The sequence below is a fragment of the Fulvia fulva genome, chromosome 4, assembly GCF_020509005.1.
Source record: "Fulvia fulva chromosome 4, complete sequence".
Lineage (NCBI taxonomy): Eukaryota > Fungi > Ascomycota > Dothideomycetes > Mycosphaerellales > Mycosphaerellaceae > Fulvia > Fulvia fulva.
In genome coordinates this window covers 652,162-675,256 of record NC_063015.1, presented here as the reverse complement: position 1 = coordinate 675,256, position 23,095 = coordinate 652,162, and the positions used below count along the sequence as shown (strand labels likewise).

Below are 23,095 nucleotides of genomic sequence, written 5' to 3'. Positions count from 1 at the left end.
ACCACAACCACCACCACCACAACCACAACCACCCACATCCACCAACAATGGCAGACCAAGCCGTGACAGAAGTCCTGAGCAGCGCCATCGCGCGCCTCTACACCCTCCACCGCCAGCACCACGACCTCTCCAGCACCGCCGTGCTGGTCTACATCAACCGGGCCCAGCAAGGCCCACGCGGCAACGAGTACGAGCGTCTGCTCGTCGACTGGTTCCACGAGAACCTGGAGGCTAACGAGCGCGCGCGGCTCGACGTGCTGCTGGACAGCATTGCGGCGGAGCTGATGGCTCGGGGGGTGCGGCAGGTGGGTGGGTGGCTGCGCCCTTTCTGACTCGTTAGGAGGGAAAGGAGGTCCTGGCGAGGAGGAAGAAATACGCCCGCGGAGTCAACCGCGAGACCAAATCACCCTCGCGATTGTGCTGGCACTTCTATGTAGTGCGAGGGACTAGTAGCTGTGCGTCGATTCGAGGGAAGAATCGATGGCGGTGAAGCTAAGAGAGCACAGCTTAAGGCGGTAGTTATCCTTCCACTTCATTGACATTGAACTGATTATGCTACCAGGTCTTACCTTCGACGGTCATCGTCAGCTTCGACTGATCGGACTGCTGGGGCTTCACCTGCGCGCCAGCGCGGCTCGTCAGCATCGATACCTCTCACCCTCATCATCCAAGTAATCGACCAACAATGTAGCCCTTCAACACAGCATCATTACAAGTGAAGTTGCCCCACAGCGTCGTCCAGTGATCAAGGAAACCCTTCCATCGACCTGCATATCGCTTCCGCACGTTCCCCTCATGCACTCCACACCACCTGCAGGAACAGCCAAGCCTTATATATTGCTTCGCCGCCTTTCGAAGCGGAGAAATCTGGAGTTCATCTCGGAGCCTTTTCGAGCGATGCAGCATGGCATTGCATCTGCGAACGAGTTGGGGGAGGGCTTGGCGATGCGAAAGATTGGCGGAACAATAGTGAACGGGGTTGTGGTATGCAGAGTGATGAACATCGGGGTCACTGATGGCTTGGCGATGGGGAATATAAGAAGAGCTTGGTCGTGTAGGTAGGTGAAGTAACGAAGATCGATTGCAATCCGTCAAGATGAGATCCAGTGTCCTTGTAGCAGCCTTGAGCTTCAGCACTGCAGTCTTCGCAGCACCAACCTGGCACGACTGGATCGACTCCTGGAAACCAAGCCATGCTTCTGGTCTTGAAGGATATGCACTCGACAACCCACTAGGCCCCACCACAGGGGGCAAAGGCGGCAAAGCCATCACCGTCAAGACCGTCGAAGAGCTCGTAGCTGCCGTAGCTGGGGACAGCCCCAAGATCATCTACCTCGATGGCGAATTCCGTCCTTCATCGCGTCTGGTAGTCGGCTCAAACACCAGCCTCCTCGGCAAGGGGAAGGGAGCCAACATCATCGGCGAAGGTATCAACATCTACAATGCAGCGAATGTCATTGTTCGAAACATTTCCGTTCGCTTTGTTGAGGGTGGAGATGGCATGACGGTGCAGAATTCGACGAGGGTTTGGGTTGATCATTGCGAGTTTGAGAGTGAGATTAGTCTTGAGCTTGGTCCTGATTTCTACGTGAGCTTTCGATCTCCCCGACCTGAGTTCTCAGGCACATCGCTGACATTTCACCTTCCAGGACGGTCAACTCGACATAGTCCGCGCCTCAGACTGGATGACAGTCTCCTACAACTACTTCCACGGCAAGTCCTCCTTCTCCGCCCTCCAATCCCTTCCCCTCACCTCCTTCCGTTCCCTCACTAACCTCCCGACCCTCACAGACCACTGGAAATCCTCCCTAGTCGGCAACTCCGACGTCCTCCGCGAAGTCGACGAAGGCCACCTGCACATAACCTACCACCACAACTTCTGGCAGAACATCGGTACGCGCGGCCCAGCAGGCCGCTTCGGCCATCAACACATCTACAACAACCTCTACGAAGACTTCCTCTACCAAGCCATCCACTCGAGATCGGATAATCAAGTGTTGGTAGAGGCGAACAAGTTCATGGGTGATACCAGGACGGCACTGACGACGTATGGATTGGTGGTGCCGGAGGATAGCCCGAATACTTGTGTTTGTGGTGATGAGGAGTTGGATGGGTTTGCGAATCTGGGGGCTAGTAAGTTGAAGTGCTGCTCATCGGGATGGGTGAGGAGATTGCTGACCGGTGATGCTGTTGTAGAGAATGATTTTGGTGATGCTATCGTTAACATTACGCAAGTTGGCGACTTCACGAAGGCTGGGTATAAGTACAAGTTGACGCCGCTGAAGTTGCTCGAGTCAGTGGTACGCAAGAACGTTGGATTGGGCAAGGTGAAAGTGTAAAGCCGGCATTGGTTTTCGAAGCAGAGGTTCACTGATATGGACCTTCTGATCGACGCCACTTGCAGGTGTTGATGCCCTTCGCTCCAAAATGTTACTTCGATGCAGGTGTACATATTGAGCACAACCACACGAAGTGTATGCTCACGCCTATCAGCACACAGTTGGTGTCATTGTCCTGGCTCTTTCCACTGCATCGAGGTCTCCAAGCTCTCATCGCTGATCTTGCTTGCGTCCTACCTCCAAGTCTGTGCTTTTCCTGGTCTGATATGCCATCCTAGCAATCTAGCATCGATAAACATGGAGTTTTGTTCCATTGTAAGTTTTGCAACAGCCGTCTCGTATATGTTCCGGCTCTTCCTCGTCGAATGCAACCGACGTTCTTTGCCTCCTTTTGTGCCCATCTTCTCCTCCTACCAGAGCCACAACTGTGGTCCGATTCTTTGTCACAGCTTCAAACATCTCTGCTCTTCCTGCTCTTGTGCTCTTGATGCTCCGCTGAAATGTATCTGCAGGTATAGCGTATCGTAGCCCTCGATCAGAATCTGATCGCTGCCACCTTGAAGTGCCATCTGATACGGCCATAGGTTCTTCCATGGAGGCAGAGAAGTCCTGACAAACTAGCATGACAGCTGACCTGTTTGCTCGCTGCGGATAGTTACTCGAGCAGATTGCTGAGGCACTGTCATTGTCAGTATCCGTCGAACGGTCTCTCTCAGGCGCTTCCAGCGTGTCATATTGGTGTAGGGTCCTGCTACAGTGGCATACCCCCTCTGTTCTCGAAGATGCCTGCGAGCCTGGAGCACGCGCGCCTCCATCGACCTGGCTGGTATTTGAGAAGAGCGTGAGAGTAGCATGTGTCGCTCACGATGCTTCCATCGTGGTTGGCCAGCGTAGATAGCCGTGGCTCGCCCTTACAGCTGTGATACCAGATTTCGATCGCCGATCTACCAAGGTCCACATCAATACATTGAAGAGAGTGCAAAAGCAAGGCTATCAGGAGGCTTCAAGAAGGCTAGTAAAAGCTACTATGCGGAGACTTATTGTTGGCCCGGGGAATTCGGTGCCAGCCAGGCGCGTGGCTCTTTGCTGAACTTTGTTCAGCCGCTTCTTCTGCATGTTCTCCAACTTCCAATTGCTTTCACCAACAATAAACATCACTCACACTCATTCGCCGAAACCACGACTAGCTCCGTCTATTCTGACCCTCAGACACTGACGACCGCAATGATGATCAAGCCCAAAGTACGGCTTCAAGCCCATCAAGGCAGGCCCCATGCTTTCGATCTGCGCTTTGATGCCACCTTCACCTACACGAGACGGCTACTGCACCGGATAAACACACCGACTACAGCTCTTTCAGTACTCACATCTCACCGGGCGCGGGAAAAGAAGAGCAGAGGGCTGCCGACCCCGTCAAGCTGACCTGCACCTCGTCCAACCTGGGCAAGAAACCTCAGCTCGCATACCGCTCTCGACGAGAATGAGTCAATTGCATTGACTAGGTAGATGTCAACTCGCGTGTCCGTATACAACCACAAGCCAGCCGACCGCCATTTCCGTCAACGATGATGGGCCGAATGTTTCGATTCCGGCTCCAGCAGCGATTCACACCAAGGTCACAGCTACATAGACTGAACAAACGATATTCTCGGAAAGCAGCGACCCTCGAAGCCTTCGAAGGCCAGAACAGCCGCTTCGCGTCCATCTGTAGCAGGTGGCCACCGAATCAGATAAGGGCGTTCTATACCCACACCGCGTTGTTACCTGGAGTAGAGGTATCGAATCCCGGGGAGAAGAGCAGCGTATCATGGAGTTCCTGTTGCCATAGGACAGGCATACCCGTCGAGAAACTCAATACCTGCAGGGGAGCAAGAGATCTGCCAGAGCATAGAATGCTTTCGTGACGGCGAACGGGCATTGCTACTTAGCTCAGCAGACGAGCACATGGACGGCCAGTCGTTATCATACAGCAATTCGATGACGAACATCTCACGGAGCCGATCAAAACGGAGGACGGGAAGGATCCCACATCGAGGGACCAGCGTAACATCGCGGGGGGGGGGGGGGGAACCTACGGTGAAGGCGTGGTCGATTCTGTGAGAGATGAGAGTTGGACACTGCAAAGTCACCGCGCTGTGACTTCTCAACAGTACCACCGAGCCAAAGTCCCCAATATTGCCAAGAATCAGACGATGGAGCTTGACTTCAGGATGCTTCCTGCTGAACCACAGACGAACTTTGTCTTGTGGCCAAACCGACACTATCATGCACTGCCAATCAGGCCGAGACCACCGAGTTTCTCTACTCGTATCGAAGGCCAGCCGAGCGGTCGTAGCTCGAGTTGCAGCAAGCACCTGGCCGACCAAGCTGCAACCTGGATCTGGGACAGCGATCAAAAGCAGGGACGAAAGAGGATGTGGTAAAGCATGACTTGGAGAGCAAAAGGAGGCATTCTGGTATGATACGTACAGATTTTCAATTGTGAACAGTGTCTGCGACTCCATTGCGGACTAAAAACGACAGCCTGGTTTGCTCGCAAATCTCCTTGGCATTCACATGAAGAACACATCTGTTCCTTCTGTGATGCGACGAGATCTTGTCCGCGAGTTCAGGCATGGTCACAACTGACTGCAAAGTGACACTCAGATATTCAAGCGCAGTTGCAACGGAATGTAGCTTATCGTAGCAATATCAAACATCGTGAGATGATCATCGAGCCCTCATTCTGCGCAGCGCAACGATAACTTGATTGATGTTCCCATATCAAAATACAACAAATGCACCTGCTGGATCATCTTATGATATGAAGCAAAGAGCAGAAAATGGGAGACAGAGGCGTTTCCTATGCCAGGGGTCGAACCCGAGACAATCGTACTCGGCGTGTCTCCGTGAAAGATGCATAAACTTGTAAATCTATATACCTAACATCGCAGCCGCTGTATGTGAGCCCCTAGAGTAACTGTAAGCAAGTGGTTGCGGCACTGAGTGAGCTTTGAACGATCCTGCAGGGGTGTTTTGGCCGTCCAGATGGAAAGGTCCGAGATGGAAGGAGGCACGTAATCGCTATGCCCACAAGGCAGTTGCTGGACTGTTCTGAGTATGCATATAAACTTTCTATGTAAGGAGCATCTGCTCTCAAATGGTAGAGGTTGTCGGCGAAGCAATGGCTGCCGAGCCTGGGTCGGGCAAGTGGCTGGAGAGGCGCGAGCTGCAAGCGACTGAGGGAGGCACGCTCCCGTCGATGCATGCTCAATCAAACTCCAACAGTCACAAGATGGCACATGACATCGTCAATGAGCAAGCGCACTCCCATACCCATTACATCTGGTCAGCATGAACCTGCAACGGCAGTGTCAACAGCCTAGAGCTGCACCAATCCAACGATGCAAGCTAGCGCGTGCCTGCCATGTAGCAATCGCGGTATTGATGCAGGGATCCGCGTCCAAGCTGGTTGCTGCCTGCTCACTTGACCTCAGTCGTTTGTCCTTTCGTTCCCGCTTTGTCCTCTTCTTCCTCCACTTTCACCCAGCACCACCCCACCCTCATTCATCAATCACACATCAGCACCACAGTCATGCTGTACGCTCGTACTCGGCGTGTCTCCGAAAGTCATTCAGCTCACAGTCACGCCGCTGCCGCCGTACATGACCGCCAACACTGGCTGGCGGCGGCGGCGTGGCCGAGCAAAATGCTCAACCCAGTTTCCGGCAGCAGTGAGTCCTACCATCTCCTTCGGGCCGGCTTGTACTGACTTCTCATGCAGCTTCTCCAACCAAGACCACCATCAGCGGATTCGAGACCAACATGACCTCTCGCCAACGACGGTAAAAGCCACTTCACCGCCGTCGTTGGCGAGGCGATGGGTTGTTCGGTACGAATGTCAAACCAGATACCAACAACTGTGAAGAGCTCCGAACCTGACCACTCATCCGCAGACAATTCCAGCGTACTCGGCGTGTCTCCGTATGCTTCGCTTTGGGAAGCCTGGCTTAGGCCTGACACCCTCGACCCAATGGCACAAATGAGCAGTCCCCACTCACCAACCATCCAACCACTTCACACACTCACCAACAACCACCAACAAGCAAACATGAAGGTCTCTACCATCATCGCCAGTGCCGCTGTCACCAAGCGGTACGTTACCTTACCCCATTTCACTCCCATTATGTTACTGACGTGTCATGCAACAGTGCCACTGAGCATGGCGAGCTGACCTGCCACGCCGGCGGTATCGGTGCCTGCGGCTGGGCCATCGCTCCTGGTGAAGTCGCCATCTCATACAACGACCTGTTCGCCCTCCAGACTCCGAACGACAACCCTCTCTGCGGCAAGACCATCCAAGCCACTGCCGGCGGTGTCACCAAGACCGTTGCGACAGCTGCGGTGCCTGCAAGCGCAGCGATCTCGCCGTCCTTGAGGTCAACTTCAACGCCTTCGGCTTCGCCACCTCCCTGGGTCGCGTGCCAGTCGACTGGAAGAACACTCTCCGAGTCTAAGGTAAAGCATCCTCGCCTCCTCCTCATCATCTCCGTCCACTTACCAACTTCCTAGCTATCATCCTTTCATCGCATAAGACCTCGACACCTGGATCCCGCCAGCGGAGCAGGAGCGGGCATCAAAAACTCTCACCCAGGCGGGCGGCGATGGTGGTAAACTACATCGCCGCCCGCTTCAATGCGATATCAGAGGAGAGGCGGGAGCTTGGGAGTGTACTCGGATTACCCGGAGGGCATGTACGAACGATTGAGGGCACAGATAGTTGTTTCGAATACCAGTACTTGCAAAGCTAAGGCACTACACAACGCTTCGCTTCAGTAGAAACGATACGTCTTGAGAACCCCAATGGAGCATCGATATCTCAGAGACTCAACGCTCGTGCGGAGTGATGCTTCACGCATTGATCACTGTGGTATCACCGCCCTGGTAGGTGAAGTTCACATCGCTTGGAGTCATACGATCATGTAGGTACACAAACTCACCTGGCTGCCTAACAGCATAGTATTTATTGCTCAACACTTCCGCAATTCGTTTCACTGTCACGCCCCTCAACACCACCAAGCGACCCCAACATCACCACAATGGCCTCCAGTAGCGACGTCGTCCTCTTCATCCCGCGCGATGATCAATTCGCCGCGATTCAAAATGTCTATATACACGACACATGCGTCGTGTATCGCAACCTTCTCGTCAACATATCGTTGACATGGACACGGCTGCTCCGCCTTGGTCCTGCGCTTCCTCCTCTTCTGCGTGCATGGGTCGAGCAACGCCTGCGACCACTCTATGATCCTGAGGCGCCTTGCAGAGGCGTACCTCTCTACTTTGTTCTGGAATGTGATGCCTACGAGGCGTATGGAGGCTACTTCGAAGGCCTCAGTCCTTCGGGGCGTCCAGATAGGGATGCTCCCAGCGCTAGGCGATTGCAGCAGGCAGCGGAAGTGCTGTATATGAGGTACTTCTCGGTACTGCATCGTGTAATGATCCCTGCTAACCACCTCGTCTCCAGATCAAGGCAGTATGAGGGAATACTTGGTGTAGAAGTCACCAGATTGCGCGACGCTTTGAAGCTCGAAGACTTCGATGCTCAGCTGAGTGACCGAGCTGTGGCATACTTTACCATCGCTGATGTGCAGCGCGAGATGACAGGAAGCACCGCCAATTTTGCTGAGTGGGTAAATTCGTCCGTTTTCACATGTGAAAGCGGACAGCGCCCGGTCTTGCCGAGACAGCCCCGGCGCTAAGCCGAGTCTGGACAGACGACATTCGCGACTTCGCGCCACGGCGCGTCACAACTCGACATCACCAAACACACCACGCATTGCACTGGCGCTTTCGCTCTTTCGACCTCTCTTGCTGCAGAGATATGCCGTCTCCTCAATGGCCGCGCGCAGCCCAATCGTACTCGACTCTCCATCACCCACTGTCTCCGAATTGCCTCCGATAACGCCACAGCACCACAGAAAGTCCTCGTCTGTTGCCACCGACTCCTCTCCAGGCCTGCTGAGTATAGGCAAACTCCCAAGACCCGCCAATGCAGGCCTCATATCGGGAATACGTGTACAAGAACTACCACAGGGCGCAAAGGCCGATTTCGCGAGTGCTGCGAGTCTATGGAAGGCACAGAAGTCGGAAGCAGAGGCAGGGACAGCACGACAGCAAGATGAGGACACTGCAATATTGAAGGCGGCAACAGACGTCGATACCGCGAGCAACAATGCAGGCAGACTGCCCAGGCGAAAGCGGACGGAGGAAAGAGCCCCCTCCAGAGAGCCCAGCATCACAGCGCAGAGCCCGCTGAGCGCATATGCGTACCAGGATGGCAATGAACGAAGGAAGAGCATATCAGCCAGTCCCGCGCCCACTCAGAGATTCAATGCCGAGCCAGTGCAGCTACAGGATCCACAACCCGCACGAGTCCCGAGCAGGTCATTGTCCGAGTATGACTTCCGACCAGAAGAACACACGACTCTTCATGCCCCAACACTACCTTCTGAGCCAGTGAAGAAGCCACGAAAGAGTAGGGCGAAAGTCGATGATGCGACAGCAGATGGACAAGCAAAGAAGCCTCGAAAGCGGACAGCAAAGAATGCCGAGCCAGGTGAAGGCACCAAGAAGAAGTCACGACAGCCGCTGAAGAAGTCTGAGTCCACGGTCTTGAACTCGGATGACCTTGCTGCGACTCAGGCGAACACATACTCGAGGATAGAGATACCTTCGCCGCCTCCAAAGGTCAAGAGGATGAGGAAGACGACATCGAAGTCTGCTTCAATGCCAGCGGGCGATGCGCCTTTGAACAATATCGACACCACCAAGGTGACTTCTGAGAGGTCGACGTACTTTGACGAGGCACCCAAACAGGACGAAGAAGAGCTGCCGGCACGAGCAGCGACTGAAGATCTAGACGAGGTTCAAGCTTCCGATACTGTCGGAAGACAAGGCTTTGCCCGGGACAGTACGTCCAAATCACCTACCTTGCCGCAAGCTGCTCCTCGAAGGAGGCTCAGTTGGACCCCCACGAAGAAGACTGTGATCAAGATACTCGACGATCATGAGACTGCCCCTGCTATCGATTCTGGTGATGCGGAGACGACAACGAAATCGCTAGCAGACATTGTCAGCGGCTTTGGCTACGCAAGTGGTAGTGCCTACGTCCCACCCACAGCAGGGCAACGTTCAGCCTCAGGTGAGGCGTTGACCAAAAGACGGCGAATCGATCTTGCAGACGAGGCCACCAAGGCTCCAGCTCGGCGGAGAGCATCACCTAGACCAGCACCAGCAGAGAAGGCAGAGAAACCAAAGAAAGCCAAAGCACCGAAGAAGAAACCGCAGACTATCACCGATCTAGCAACGAAGGCTTATCGAGCCCCAGAAGAAGAAGAGGCCTCAGCACAGCCCACGGTCTCTGAGTTCTTTACTGCACAGAAAGCAGACACTGTACTAGTGGCCGACAGTAATGCCGATGACACGATTGTAAAGCCAAAAAAGCCTCGCAAGCCTCGCACGAAGAAGGTTGATGGCAATGGCTCGAAGCCGACTTCTGCGCTGAAGACGAAGCCCAAGAAAGCGAAGAAAGTCAGGATTGTTGAGGATGACCATCTGGCAAACCTTCATACACCAGGTGAAGCACGAGCTCAAGAAAGAAGCCAAGACTTTCTGTTTGGAACATCCAGCCAACTCGGTGTGGATGACTCGCCTACCTTTATCCGGGATATGCAAATTGCTGTCCGGGAGTCAGAAGTGGTTCCTCCTTCGCAGATTGACGGTCCAAAAAGTCGTGCAAGAGTGCTCAATGGTCCTGATAGCGTCACCAGTCTATCGATCATTCAAGCGAACAAAGACCTCTGGTGTACAGCCGCGCGAGACACGGATGGGGATGTGATGCGACTTGACTCGGCTACTATTAGGATTGTGCAAGCCAGGGAAACTCGTGATGTTCAGAAGCCTCCGGATTCAGCAGTTAACCCAGCTGCGCCATCAAATCTCATGGAGGACACCTCGCCTCAGCGTATAGTACATGTGCCACGGTTTTCGCAAGACCTCGGAGGCATTACGTCTCCGGCTGAAGCGCCCACGATGAAAGAGCCTGCTCCAATCGCGCATGAAAGCGTTCTCGAGCAAGACATCGTTGATCTTTGTCATACTTCGCCCATCGCTGAGAATACCAACGCAATGTTGCCCATCGCGCCAGATATGCCTGAAGTCATGGCTCCACCTTCAGCAGATTCGATGGCTGTGCAGAACGCGATACTCGACGCCAACGAGCCCCGATCTGAAGAAATTTGGGCTATCTTACCAAGCGATAGTCCACCAGAAGAGCAGCCAGACATGCCTCCTTTACCCGCAGCTGTGGGCATTCATTCGCCGTCGAAACGAAATATCAGAACGATACCTCAGCTTAGGCGCTCAGCAACTTCACCTATACGTCAACGGACAGCACTGCAAGCCCTCGATGCTAATATCAGTCCACTTCCTCTAACTTCACCAGGGAAAGGTCGAGCACCGGCATTGCAGCGATTCCTTGCTACACCAGCAGTATCGAGCCCGCCGAAGCGTGGGCGACCTAAGAAGAGCATCACAACTGACGATACGTCTGCAGTCTCGCCCAGAAAGCGTGGCAGACCACGGAAAACAGACTCACTCACTTCGCCGAAGCCGAAGAAAGCCGTCGGCACTTCCGCCTCCCAGCCAGTGCAATCAAGATCGTCCGGTTTCGAAAACATCGATGAGATCTCCGATTCAGACTCACCAACAACACCATCACCGCCGCGAAGACGTGCTGCGTCATCTCCGCCGGAAGCGCGAACACTTGAGCTTGACACTGTGGCGTCACCATCGAAGTCGACAATGCCGCGCACCGCGCTTCTCACGCTTAAGCCCGGTGACCATTACTTTGTGATTGCCATCCAACCTTCACTTTTCCCGCAGATCACGAACACCGTCAAGTCTGCGCCACCAAGCAACAGCCTCACCAACTCAAGTTGGCATGAGAAGATTTTGCTTTACGACCCGATCGTGCTTGAGGACTTCACTGCTTGGTTGAACGAGCAAGGTCTGAGGATCGAGCTACAGCGTCTGAAGCCGAAGACTAAGACAAAGGGAAGGAAGAAGAAGGATGCGCCCTTAGTGCCTGATGAGCCTGAGTATGAGACAGTGAAGGAGGAATTGAAGCCGTGGATGGTGCAGAAGTGGTGCGAGGAGAAGAGTGTTTGCTGCCTCTGGAAGGAAGGGCTTCGTGGTGGAGTAAGGACGAGGTATTGAGGTTGTGATATGATGTATGACGGTCACGAAGACCAGGATAATGAACATGTTGCGTATCTCGGGTCCCGGGCCGGAACCAATGCACAGCTCAGTACACAGAATGTGCACAAGGCGGCCGACATTGATAGCTGGGTTGCACGCTTCGTACCAGGCCGACTCGGCTATGTGAGGCTGTAGTTCACGACGAAAAGAGACGGACAGAATGTTGCCACGGGAAGGACCAATGTTTGACTTATTTCACCTTGACTGATCTCACAAGAGCACAACCTCGACCTGGCGAAGGACAAACTTTGGCGAATCTCAGCTAGGTTGTCATCCCAGCCACACAAGTGGGGAGCTTACCACCATCACCAACAACCTCATTCCCACATCGCTACTCCTCATAATGACCGATCCCATCTAATACGTCTCCCTCAACGACGTCCTTCTCTATCTCCGCCTTTCCCTTCTTCGCGCCTTTCGACTTGCCTGGACTTGGCTTCGCCTTCTTCGGTGGGCTTCCATCAGTCTCTGAGGCAGCCCTCTTTCTGGACTTGGATCTTGGCGAAACGTCGATCTCTCCTTTCAACTTGCGTCGGATCTTACGCCAGGCATTACTTGCTGATCCGGTATTGGTCATGCCGGCGAGGCCGGCGAGTTTGTGAAGGTCAGGTTTGGGATCGGTGTCGAAGCAGAGCCATGCGAAGATCAAGAGGCGCTTTTCGCTCTCGGTGAAGTCGTTGATTGTTACGATGTGCATAGTGGATGTGTTCTGGTCTCGGATCTGATGCACGAGAATTAATCCTATGGTCGGCGATGATGAGTCACAAGAGTCGATGATCCTAAGCACTGTGGGATCATGAAGATGCTACGAACGGACGGTCCTTCAAGTTAAGGTCTGTGGCCGATGTGATATGCGGGCCCTCGTGCAAGCACACAATGACACCCGCACGAGGGTTTGGCCACTACCTTAGCAATGGAAAGTTGCGGTCACAATGGGCCAAGATCGAGGAGCCAGGACACGACATCAGATCACCGATGCAATGCAACCGAGCATGATGGACTGTTGGGCATTGACGAGCTCATGGGGAACAACATAAAGTATCAATATGGTCAGCATCATGCAGCGAGATGAACGAGGCTACGAGAGAAACTTTTCAACATCGAAACAACGTCAAAAACTATCCGCTCACAGTCTTTCAAAACCCGGTCACTCGACCATGCCAGCCAACGATCATCCTTCTTCACCGTTCAGAGTCAGCGACGCTTCCTCGAGACCGTCTGGCAGGATCACACCGGTGATCGCTGCCGTGTCTTGAGGCGAGCTTCGATGATTGAAGTGACCGCTCCTATCATTCAGTGAACCACTCTCGAGCGGAATCCGCTGCATTGGCAATAGAGCCCCTCCTGTGCTCATCTCCAGTTTCTTGCCGGATGCGCTGCTTTTCAGCTTTGGTGGCTTCTTCGAGATGCACTTCGATCCTTTCAAGCGCCCACGCTGCTTGCTGGCAATACCGCTGGGCTTGCTGATAGTGCCAGCGGAATTTGGTGTCGAGACCAATTTCGCCTTGATCTTGTGCCAGAAGGCATTCGCGGATGCTGCGTTTGCAAAGCCTGCCAAAGCCGCGAGCTTTTCGCAGTTGACTTTGGGTTCTGCATCAAAGCAGTGCCAAGCGTGGGCCATGACTTCCCTTTGGCGGTCTATGAGACTCATGGTCGTCGTTGTCGTCAGAACTTTCACTGGAGTTCTCGACGGCTTGATCCAGCTCGTTCTCCAGCTGCCTGCTCGGGGTGGCAGTGTCTAATCTGTGTTCACTGGTGTGCTCAAAGTCAGACTCAAGGTAACATGCGGTAATGGTTACAATGAGAAGACATACAGCGACACATACGACTCGAGCGGCGGTGGCATGTCAATGTACAGCTCTGCGTTGAGATCGTATCTCTGCAGGCGCGTGAGTCGCATCTTATACTTTACCGTGACTCTCGAATGGCCTCGCTCAGTGAGCACCTTCCAGCCACAAGGTTGGCGACGATCCGGGCTCCCCACTTTTGCTTGAGATACGTTGAGAAACCATACTGGAAAGATGCAGGACGGCATGACACGGCAACCTCATGGTGCATGAGACGCGATGACCAGCAATGGGAAGTCTGTGTCTGCACAACGACCCCTGGACATGCTGAAAGTCTGCAACATGGCTAAAACAATAAAGTCAAGACAGACACAAGGACAGCACCATCATGGACCTCGACGGAAAGGATGATTCTCTTCAGCTTGGCCGATACAAACTGATCTTTCACCGCTTCAGCTCATGTGAACTCTCTTGTGCTTTTCTGGAGCTTCATCGAAGCATCGAGTCTCGATTGATCACCCAGATGGTTGTGGACATGCAAGAAGTGGCATAACATGAAGAAGCCATGCAGCATTGTGAGTCGGAATGGTACGAAGGACATGGGAGAGCCTATCATCATCAATGACCACCCTCCAGCAGCAATGCATGCTGTCTGCTATGGCAAGGACTTTTCGACAGATCGGCGTCAACACGCAGACGTCAGCATTTGGACGTCGATGAACATCAGAGCCGCCCAGCGTACTTTCTGAGACTTCCCATAATCTTGCTTCTCGCTCTTTCAGAGCCCTGGGTGGGAATGACTGCAATGGTGCATGTGGTCGCACTTTTGCCAAGGATTGCGTTCATGCATGTGCTTGATGCGCTCTGCGCCGCTGTCAGGGAACGACAAAAAGCTTGCCCTGAGCTTCAAACCAGCCTCGTCCCTGTAAGCTTGGCCCCGAGAGTCGAGTCTGTATTCCTCTTGACCTATGCGATGGCAATGTAGTGACAAGATAGCTCTTAGGCATAGTAGCCGGCGTTCCGCCTACTAAAGGTTATGCATAAAGAAAGCTACCTTGTTGGCAAGTATGCTTCCGGGGCTACATCCGAATCGCCGCCTTAAGACGACATACTTCGACGTAATTGTTGGACGCGAAGTGACAGAGAATGACCATGAATGTCACATCCAGCATCGAGCAGGACCATGTGACAGGTCATGTCCAAAGCATACGCTGTCGTGTCACTCTAGCCATCGTTACTCTACTCCGTCTGTTACGACTCTGCACTCGGCCTCCACCGATAGTTCGTCCATGGCCAAAGGCGAGAACGCCTGGCATCGGAGGATGAGAGCGACCGCTTACGAAAGCCTAAGCACTGATGCCACGGAGTCGAGAATGCTTTTGGCAGCAGTGGCGGCATGGTTGGCAGAGAAAGGCGTTCCCGTACGTATGCCACAGGCTCCTCGTGTACGATACTGCTTGTTGATCAGACCTACAACAGATCAACAAGGTGGAGATCGCTTTTATACGACTGTCGTGTCACGATTCGGTGATGTAGAGGCTTTGGCCGACGAGATGATCAACGTCGCCCACACAAGCGGCAGAGAAAAGCCACTCTCATTGTTGCTGGCGACTTGCCCGATCACAGTCCGGTGGCAATATCAACAAGCATTTCCAAGTCGGCGTCGCCGCGTACTCCAGCAAACGTGCCCGAAACTCTGGTAGAATCACCTCATCAGTATTATACTAGTCCAGGCGTGAATGGAGGGATCTCTACTTCGATGGGCATCCTATCAGCAGACCTTCATCCGACTCTACAGACATCTGTCACAATGGAAGCTGCCATGAAGCGCCCTAGCAATGTCTGCCCAACCATGACCTTCCATACAGGACATGAAGCACACAGATCAATGTTCAAACCTCAGACTCCCATTACCCAAAGTGCTTTCACCAACAACTTAGTACCCACCGCGCAGATGGTCGTCCCACAAGATCAATACGGAAACTTTCAACGGCCTAGGCTAAACTTGTCATTCGATTTCACAGGCTATCACATTCACAGTTGATGTGATCCTCCTCGCCAGCACTGTCATACTTCTGGTCCTCGATCTTGATTGCTGCTTTCCTGCCACGCTTGGTCGGAGTGTACTCTACCTCATCGGAGTCGTCTTCAGGCTGGGACTTCCGTCGCTTCTTCGAATTCTTGGGCTTAGGCATTGGCTTGCCCATGGCCCCGTCTTTACCACCTGCATCATCCAGTCGCTTCAGCATTCGGGAGATAGCTTTGCGAAATGCCTCAACAGACGGCGCCCCGAAGTCTCTTGTGGCTTTGGACCGATTGATGGCTGAGGGATCACTGCTCAGGTATATGCACAAAATGCGGTCTTTGTCGGCGTCGGTCAGGACGTTCTTGGCGACTTGAAACTTGTAGTAGGGCATTATTTTGATTGAAGCACTTCCAGATTATCTGCGGAGAGATTGCTAGATTGATATGAACTGAACATCTCGGTCTGCTAGACGAAGACTGTCGGCTTTAAAGCTTTCACGGGTGCCACGACATCTAAGCACTCCACTCACTCGTCGTCATGCTTGCTGTGCAGACTGGGCCATGGAGTCAAGATCGAGGATTTTCATTCCAGCATGTCATTAGACTACCAGGAAGACTGCATCCCAATCCTTGTCGTGGTCAAAGACAACAGATCTCACAATATTGTAATGGTCTGTCATCCTCTGTCCTGCAACAACATACCAACTTGTTACTCCAAGGGTTGGGTATCTAGCTTTATTGCCGCGTTTACTCCTGCCTAAGATGTCCATACTCTTTTCCCTAGCTTACTTCCTTCTACGGAGTCGTTCAGCGATATGGCTCGCTCTTCAATTCAGTCCCACAGCATGCCTGTGGGGGGCAACCAAGATACTTCGGGAAGTTCCGTAGCAAATGATCGATGATTTGTCGAGGAGCATAAATGCGTAACGACACGATCGACGCTTTCTAGAGAATAAGCCACCTCGAAAGAAAGTGTCCACGCTCTCATGCATATAAAGCCTGGTTGGTGAGCGGAACAGAATTGGACATCTTCAGAACGACACAACACTTGAGATCTCCAAAATCATGCCCGTCTCATGGACTGCGTTCATGGACCAGCGACTTCTGGTCGCCGTCCTTGCTGCCGTGAAGCTCCATACAGCTGTTGTCGTGGCGAAGTGGCAAGACTTGTTCGGTAAGCGCTATTCCAGATCTCCAACACGGTACTGATCGGGTCCAGGCAGAGACGATGTTGAGCAGCCAACGCAGAGAGCCATCGTGAAGCACATCGGCAAGCTCAAGAAGACTCTTGACATTAGTGGGGGCAAGACATCTGGAGCCACGAGTGGCGTCAAGAAAGAGCCCAAGGGCGTCAAGACGCCGAAGAACAAGAAACAGAAATTCATTTCTGCGCCACTGACTCCGCCTGGATCTGCTGACCACGATGACGATGAGAGAGGAAGCCTCATGAAGGGTGAGATCACAGATCAAGACTCACCAAGTCCGACCAAGAAGCGTCTAAGGTCGAAGACTTTCAAGGCGAACACATCCTCCAAGCGCAGGCGAGCGAACTTGAGCGATGAGGAGGATTCGATGTCCGATGGGGGCGATGCTGAGGACGACGCCTCACCTGCGGAGCCATCCTCCGTGAAGAATGAAGATGACGAATTCGTTGTACCTGGCGAAATGAGATCCAACAATGTTTCAATTCCTGCGCGCAGTCAGCGACCCAGGCGAGCCAAAGCTGAGAGAAAGCCGATATTGATCAACGACGATACGACGGAAGATGAATGTGATATCGTCGAAGAAGCAGAGTGAGCTCTACCTTTGATGATTACATAGCTTCTGTATCAATGTCGTCCTTTGTATTCATCGCTTGCATGTCGTCCACAAGAGCACCGTTGCCTTCCGCATTCTCATCCTTCCGCTCGATCTTGCGTCCTCATCGCTTGAACTTGAACCCGCTGTCGTCGCTGTCAGAGTCGCTGTCCATCTTTCGCTTCTTGCGAGTAGGCTTCGGCTTGGGTTTCATGACTTTGGCATTGTTGGCGATGCTCGCATTGGTATTGCGAGTATTGCCGCTGGCTGCTTCGATCTTCTTCAGCAGCATCCGGTTGAGCTTACGAAAGCTTTCGGTGCTGGCAGAGCCATAGTCTTTGGCAGCTTTCTTCCAGTCGATAGCGGACGTGTCGCAACTGAGGTAGATACAGATGATTCTGTTCTTGTCTGCTTCGGTGATGACCGACTTCGCGGCTTGGTAGCTGTATTTTGGCATCGTTGATGGGGTATGGTCTTTAGTGATCGTAGATTGTTCGGGTTGTGGTTGCCAGATTGGAGGATGGAGAGTCGACAATGAAGCGAGGGAACGAGGGTAAGAGGAACCCAGCCAGATGTCGGTATCTGTCGTTGTCCAGGAGACACATCGATCTGACTACAAAGTCAGATCATGACCGCCTAGCCTGCAAGGATTAGCGACGCGATCATGCTGAAGGCTCCAGTTCGAAGTATCGCTTTGAACAGAATTTAGAATTTCTGTGTTGCAATCTGGCTGCGCGCGCAGAACGAGAGACTCTTGTTGCCTGGGACGCGAAGAGACGTGTTGTCGGATACTGACATGGGAGCTGGGAGCCCTGTCCGAAGCTCCATCCCGGCACATTGGTGAACGGAACTTACAATGCAGTGTCCGCAAGGATTTCAAAGTCTGCCTTGAGCTTCCCTGTACCAGTGCAGTCCCAGGTACACCACAATCAAGTGATCCACTTGTATATCAGTGTGAGTGCCAGCGTGCTGGACACAACACCGATTGAGGGTACCTGAGAAAAAGCCATCGTCGTCCGTTGCTTCGTTTCTGATCACAGTTGCCAGAGCAGACCCCGTCCTCGCATCTTCCTGAGTATTTGTGCCTCTGAGACCTAGCTCCTGCGTTGAAGCTGATGCTCAGTCACAGCATACTATCCGTCGGCTATCACGGCTGCCAACTTCAGATTGCCGAGTATGCCAGCCACCACGCTCTCAGCGAGCGAGATGCGCCTCGTTGCACAAGCCTGGCAGTGCCTTAAGACCGAAGCAGCCGTAGATTATGCCCAACTTGCGAAGATGGCCGGGTATGGATCTGCAAAAGTCGCTTCCGCACGTTGGAGCCAAGTTCGGGCCAAACTGAAGGCTACCACGAAGGGGAACGATTCGAGAACAGGACCAGGCGCTCATCTGGACACCAGGTCGTCGCCAGAGAGTCCATTTGCTTCAAGCTCAGGATCGTCCAGCAAGAAACGTAGCAGCCCGGCTGACGTGGACCGCACACCTTCCAAAAGGCCAAAGAGAGCCTCAGCTACGGCCACGTCCTACGAGACTCTTTCGGGAGCGCTCTCTGGAGACGACGACGACGACTCGAGCTCGGTGGCTGGAAGCTTGGGATCTTGATGGTATGGGCGGCTTCGCTGTACATTCCCATGGAGAAGCATCTCGGTACAGAGTTTGTTGTAGCTGAAGGCCAGCGCGGTAGATAGCGGGGGATGTCTGGCACTGGGAATGGCGGATCTATCATCTCGATTGCCCAAATTCTATCAGTAAAAGCGTGGGAAATGCAATTTTGGTAACCATCAATGGCCCTTTCGTTGTCTGGCATTCCACTCTTCCACTTAACAGAGCATTCGCTGGCCGCCAGCTTTTGGCCCAGTTGATGAATATACAGTGCGCGGTCATGACGTTGTGACTTCGATCGATCATGCGCGGGACAGCATGTGGATTGTTCGAAAACCACGGCTTGGCGCCGGTCGATCCTTGTCATCTCTTCAGAAACGCGTAACTCCACATCATCATCAGGCTGTAGACGCTGCACGGGCTACGGGGATGCAGAAGTCCTTCTTGTCGTGCTCACTGTTCAGGCGTCCAAGCACCGCTTCGTGCAAGGAAGTGCACTGCGGTCATGCCACGCAGTACTCCACACGGCTCTGTTCATCATCACCAGGTTGATGAATTGCGTTTGAACAGGCGGATACAGGGACCAGGTTCGCTCTTCTGCAGACCCCAACCGAGACGTGTAAAGTGCCTGCATGATTGCGGTCTCCGCGTCGGGAAGCAGACCCCTGGCATTGACGAAGTATATTGCAAGCTCCCCAGCACGAAATTGTCCTGAGCCTGAGCACGATGCGGAGAGCAATGCATATATGACTTCGTTCGGAACCAATGGAGCAACAAACAGATAGGGAGCGCCGCTCAAGGCTCCTTGGTCTGCCCAGGTGACAACTTCCGTTGCCCAGTAAGTACGACTTGCAAAAGTGCCGAACCACATGGAAGCTCACAACGTGCGTAGATCGCTTGATAACGCTGCCACGGAGATTCGCGCTGAAACATGCCGGCATCGACTCTCAACGAGAGGCAGATGCGTCTTATGGCGCAAGTCTGGCAATGCACCAAGACCGACCCGATCATCGACTTCTCAAAACTCGCCAAGCTTGGTGGATACTCCACTCCAAAGTCAGCGCAGGATCAATGGAACAAGATCAAGAGCAAGATCAAGGCCGCCGCAACGAATGACGATCCGCAGACCCCAAAGGTTCAGGCGTCACCCTTGCCAGAGAGTCCGTCCTCTTCATCTGCAGCCTCTCTCGGCAACAAGCGCAGCAGTCCGGATGATGCTAATACGCTACTCGCCGCAAAGCGGCGGAAGAGGGTCACCAAGAAAGCAGTAAAGTACAAAATGTCATCTGAATCTTCTTGCGAAGAAACGGACGAGGCTCCATTAGATAACGGATAGACCGAGTATTGATGGTAGCCGTTGTTGATGTTCGCGAAAGTACTGCCAGCTCTGTGCCGTGTGCCGTGTATCGTGTGAGATCGAGAGCGACTTTGTTGTGTACTACGCCATGCTGTAGACAATCGTTTCAAATGAAGAAGGATTCTTCTAACGCTGTCGTTTGCTTTCTGAGACACCCAGATGACCTCGACAGCCGTCTGAAAAGTCTCGTCAAGTTGCGTGAATCGTGTCCTGTGGTTTCGAACTGTTTATGTCTCCGTGGACAGCGAAGTGGGTGCAGAAGGACCGTTACAGAGTTCAGGAGAGACCAAAAGCTGCCTTGGACATCAACTAGGCACCGATTATCTCTGATCCATTTGAGCCAGATTTCGTGTATCCCGCACACCAAGAACCTTACGCAAGAGGTTGTGATCCAGATCCAATGGTTGCTCCATGATGCTCAATGTGAACTTCCAGAAGCCGCCAGAAAAGTCGAGAGAATGGACGCGACCCACGCCTGATGAGGCTGAACGTCCACGCGAAAAGCCGGAGGAGTGTTGGCGCTGAGGCGGCAATCACGGGAGCAGTCAGGCCTGGGAAGGCCGTCTGACTTCCGGTACCATGCCCTCCATCGACGACTGCTGCAATCGTTGACATTAATGACCTCTCAGCACAGCTGCTTGTGCACCAAGAGACCATGGCTCTCAGAAAGTCTTGATTGACGCTTTACATTCGAGTACCGGGTATACTCAAAGACGCGAGACCGATCAAAATGGCAAGCCCTGGCTGGCCACCCAACCGCTACACACTGAGGTGCAATTGAGGTGTGGATCTGATGCACCTACCCGCTCGTACCAGCCAGATGGAGATTGGTGCTGTGTAACATCCAGCACGCGATCGATATTCCAACTTCACCACTTCGTTTCTTCTTGCTGAACGTGGCGAAACGCATCAAGCAGCTTATACCTCTCTTCTTCAAGTCCACTCGAGAGGCTCAACCATCCATGAGGAGAACGGCCTCCATGGCAGCGGTTCATTCCGGCTATGTGCACAAGCTTGCATCGGCGTTCACACTCTAGACCGTCGCAGGTCTCGGATCGACCTTATTGCTGGATCCGTCCAAACCTGCTTGCAGCGTTTGCAACAGTTGGCGGGGCGATGTCTGCTCTTCTCGTCCTTCTACCTTCATAACGTTAACATCGTCCTGCGCTCCCTGCTGAACCGCCTCCCACGAGCTCAACAACTCATCCAGCAAGGGGAAGAACGAAGATGGCGGAAGGTCCGTACACCCGGCTGCGATCGTTGCGTATGTAGTAGCGTACTAAACGTCTTCCAGTACCGTTCATCAAGCGCGAACACAGCCCGTCCAGCGATGAAGCGATCAATCCCAAGCGACAGCGAGCCTCTGTCGACATGAGCCAGACCCATCCCCAAGACTCTCTAGCAGGTCAACGCACAGGATCTGTATCTCGCATGGTACCTCCTGTTGCTGCCACATTGGCCCAAGCAACGACACTATCCGCAGTCCTTCAACCGTGCAGCTCAGGCGAGACACAAAGTAGCTCGTCCGAGACCGAGGCCGTCACGCAGAAGATTGGACCAACAGCAAGCTTCAAAGTCATCTGGTTCACCTTCAGCCCATCTTGCGGTCGGAAGGGCTGCAAGTGCAGTCCGCTGCCCGTCTCCAAAGGGCGCTTGATGTTCCTCTCGCCATGGGCCAGGAGGGAGATACATAAGACGAACGACACCGCATCCTTCGAGATCCAACTGCCGGGATCACAACGTAACTCTGTTGTGATGTTCCTTTCCTGGATGGACATTCATAAGCTCAGCAGCGTGGAGGAGAAATTCCCTGACGTGGTCAACCCGACAAGCCTTATCGACGTGCTACACTTGGCGTCCAGATGGGAGAATCCTCGCTACGAGAACGAGGTGCGCAGAGGCATCATCCGCTGGGTGGATACGAGCAAGATGACGCTGCAGATCCCGAACAGCCGTGGGCAAGTCGCAGAGTTCGTGCGGAAAATCATGGTGCTCAAACACCTTACACTGATCAAGTTGAACGCACTCCCTCAACTCGACAAAGTCTTCAACACCGACAGAGAGACAGCTCTGGCTTCCATGAAGGTCCTCCAGGACGAGTACAAGAAGCTGCCCCGTCGGATGAGAGATGGCAAGGTCCGCTCGTGCGTGATGGACTGGAAAGATGAGCTGTTGCTGCCAGAGGAGTGAGGGCTTCAAATACAAACTCAACTCGGACCTTCTTGGTCATTGGTGAAGGAAGAGAGTCTCGGCTCCTGTGGCAGATAACGCCAGGACTCCGGCAGCATCAAGGCGCATTGCATATCTTGATATAATTCGCGCACGGTGTCAAGGCGACCGAGACTTGCTGGCCTCGTGCCATTTCTGGCCAGAGGAAAAAGGTTACTGGCCATCAGTCCATCGCGCCGATGACAGTAACAGGTCGACATCATCCAAAAAAACCCCCTCCCTCATCCCTTCCATTACTCCAGTCTCGCAAAATCCACAAGGCCCTAGGAAGAGCCTCTTTGGCCTGCTCTTGTCCCATTTCGACATCGCTGGGAGTTTCGTCGCCATTCAAGCTGCCAGTGCTGCGATCGAGAACTCAGCGGTGTGTGGGCCACAGATTCTCCATATCAGGCCGGTGCGTGGGGTCGAGGAGCTAGGCGCAATATTATGGCAACAAACATCGTGGCCACCACCGGGTTCGCGGTCCGATGTGAGTAGATACATATCCCGTGACACGGCATGACAATACGAGCGACGCCATGGGAGGGAGCTCGTTTCAAAGTCAAAGTGTTTCTTTTGATCCAATTCCCGTTGTTGTTTTTTTCCGCATCCCGACGTAGAATCCTGTCAGCACCTTGACGCTCCGCTCGCTCTGCCAGAATGCACAATAGCTGACAAAC

General features: G+C 53.3%; 12 protein-coding genes across 12 annotated transcripts; 8 read left to right on the top strand and 4 right to left on the bottom strand.

Moving 5' to 3' along the window:
- Positions 1 to 47: 47 nt before the first annotated feature.
- On the top strand, positions 48 to 598 carry CLAFUR5_20173 (uncharacterized protein; the record flags this gene model as incomplete). Its single annotated transcript, XM_059463010.1, has 2 exons — positions 48 to 305; positions 563 to 598. The coding sequence occupies 2 exons, from the start codon at positions 48 to 50 to the stop codon at positions 596 to 598; spliced, it is 294 nt and encodes a 97-aa protein (XP_059318953.1).
- Positions 599 to 1,096: 498 nt separating this feature from the next.
- Positions 1,097 to 2,339, top strand: CLAFUR5_04023 (putative pectate lyase A; the record flags this gene model as incomplete). Its single annotated transcript, XM_047903171.1, has 3 exons — positions 1,097 to 1,588; positions 1,650 to 2,133; positions 2,197 to 2,339. The coding sequence occupies 3 exons, from the start codon at positions 1,097 to 1,099 to the stop codon at positions 2,337 to 2,339; spliced, it is 1,119 nt and encodes a 372-aa protein (XP_047760248.1).
- Positions 2,340 to 5,913: 3,574 nt separating this feature from the next.
- Positions 5,914 to 6,167, top strand: CLAFUR5_04022 (uncharacterized protein; the record flags this gene model as incomplete). The annotated part of the gene is made up of 2 exons (XM_047903170.1): positions 5,914 to 6,052; positions 6,103 to 6,167. The coding sequence occupies 2 exons, from the start codon at positions 5,914 to 5,916 to the stop codon at positions 6,165 to 6,167; spliced, it is 204 nt and encodes a 67-aa protein (XP_047760247.1).
- Positions 6,168 to 6,351: 184 nt separating this feature from the next.
- Positions 6,352 to 6,890, top strand: CLAFUR5_04021 (uncharacterized protein; the record flags this gene model as incomplete). Its single annotated transcript, XM_047903169.1, has 2 exons — positions 6,352 to 6,473; positions 6,530 to 6,890. 2 exons carry the CDS (start codon positions 6,352 to 6,354, stop codon positions 6,888 to 6,890), a joined length of 483 nt encoding a protein of 160 aa, XP_047760246.1.
- A 1,326-nt stretch (positions 6,891 to 8,216) lies between these two features.
- Positions 8,217 to 11,597, top strand: CLAFUR5_04020 (Structure-specific endonuclease subunit slx4; the record flags this gene model as incomplete). The annotated part of the gene is made up of 1 exon (XM_047903168.1): positions 8,217 to 11,597. One exon carries the CDS (start codon positions 8,217 to 8,219, stop codon positions 11,595 to 11,597), a length of 3,381 nt encoding a protein of 1,126 aa, XP_047760245.1.
- A 373-nt stretch (positions 11,598 to 11,970) lies between these two features.
- CLAFUR5_04019 (uncharacterized protein) lies at positions 11,971 to 12,336 on the bottom strand (the record flags this gene model as incomplete). The annotated part of the gene is made up of 1 exon (XM_047903167.1): positions 11,971 to 12,336. The coding sequence occupies one exon, from the start codon at positions 12,334 to 12,336 to the stop codon at positions 11,971 to 11,973; it is 366 nt and encodes a 121-aa protein (XP_047760372.1).
- Positions 12,337 to 12,810: 474 nt separating this feature from the next.
- CLAFUR5_04018 (uncharacterized protein) lies at positions 12,811 to 13,290 on the bottom strand (the record flags this gene model as incomplete). The annotated part of the gene is made up of 1 exon (XM_047903166.1): positions 12,811 to 13,290. One exon carries the CDS (start codon positions 13,288 to 13,290, stop codon positions 12,811 to 12,813), a length of 480 nt encoding a protein of 159 aa, XP_047760919.1.
- A 2,154-nt stretch (positions 13,291 to 15,444) lies between these two features.
- CLAFUR5_04017 (uncharacterized protein) lies at positions 15,445 to 15,843 on the bottom strand (the record flags this gene model as incomplete). The annotated part of the gene is made up of 1 exon (XM_047903165.1): positions 15,445 to 15,843. The coding sequence occupies one exon, from the start codon at positions 15,841 to 15,843 to the stop codon at positions 15,445 to 15,447; it is 399 nt and encodes a 132-aa protein (XP_047760914.1).
- Positions 15,844 to 16,516: 673 nt separating this feature from the next.
- Positions 16,517 to 17,248, top strand: CLAFUR5_04016 (uncharacterized protein; the record flags this gene model as incomplete). Its single annotated transcript, XM_047903164.1, has 2 exons — positions 16,517 to 16,625; positions 16,671 to 17,248. 2 exons carry the CDS (start codon positions 16,517 to 16,519, stop codon positions 17,246 to 17,248), a joined length of 687 nt encoding a protein of 228 aa, XP_047760910.1.
- Positions 17,249 to 17,372: 124 nt separating this feature from the next.
- CLAFUR5_04015 (uncharacterized protein) lies at positions 17,373 to 17,705 on the bottom strand (the record flags this gene model as incomplete). The annotated part of the gene is made up of 1 exon (XM_047903163.1): positions 17,373 to 17,705. The coding sequence occupies one exon, from the start codon at positions 17,703 to 17,705 to the stop codon at positions 17,373 to 17,375; it is 333 nt and encodes a 110-aa protein (XP_047760912.1).
- Positions 17,706 to 19,781: 2,076 nt separating this feature from the next.
- On the top strand, positions 19,782 to 20,186 carry CLAFUR5_04014 (uncharacterized protein; the record flags this gene model as incomplete). The annotated part of the gene is made up of 1 exon (XM_047903162.1): positions 19,782 to 20,186. One exon carries the CDS (start codon positions 19,782 to 19,784, stop codon positions 20,184 to 20,186), a length of 405 nt encoding a protein of 134 aa, XP_047760913.1.
- Positions 20,187 to 21,434: 1,248 nt separating this feature from the next.
- On the top strand, positions 21,435 to 22,397 carry CLAFUR5_04013 (uncharacterized protein; the record flags this gene model as incomplete). The annotated part of the gene is made up of 2 exons (XM_047903161.1): positions 21,435 to 21,471; positions 21,502 to 22,397. The coding sequence occupies 2 exons, from the start codon at positions 21,435 to 21,437 to the stop codon at positions 22,395 to 22,397; spliced, it is 933 nt and encodes a 310-aa protein (XP_047760917.1).
- Positions 22,398 to 23,095: the final 698 nt, after the last annotated feature.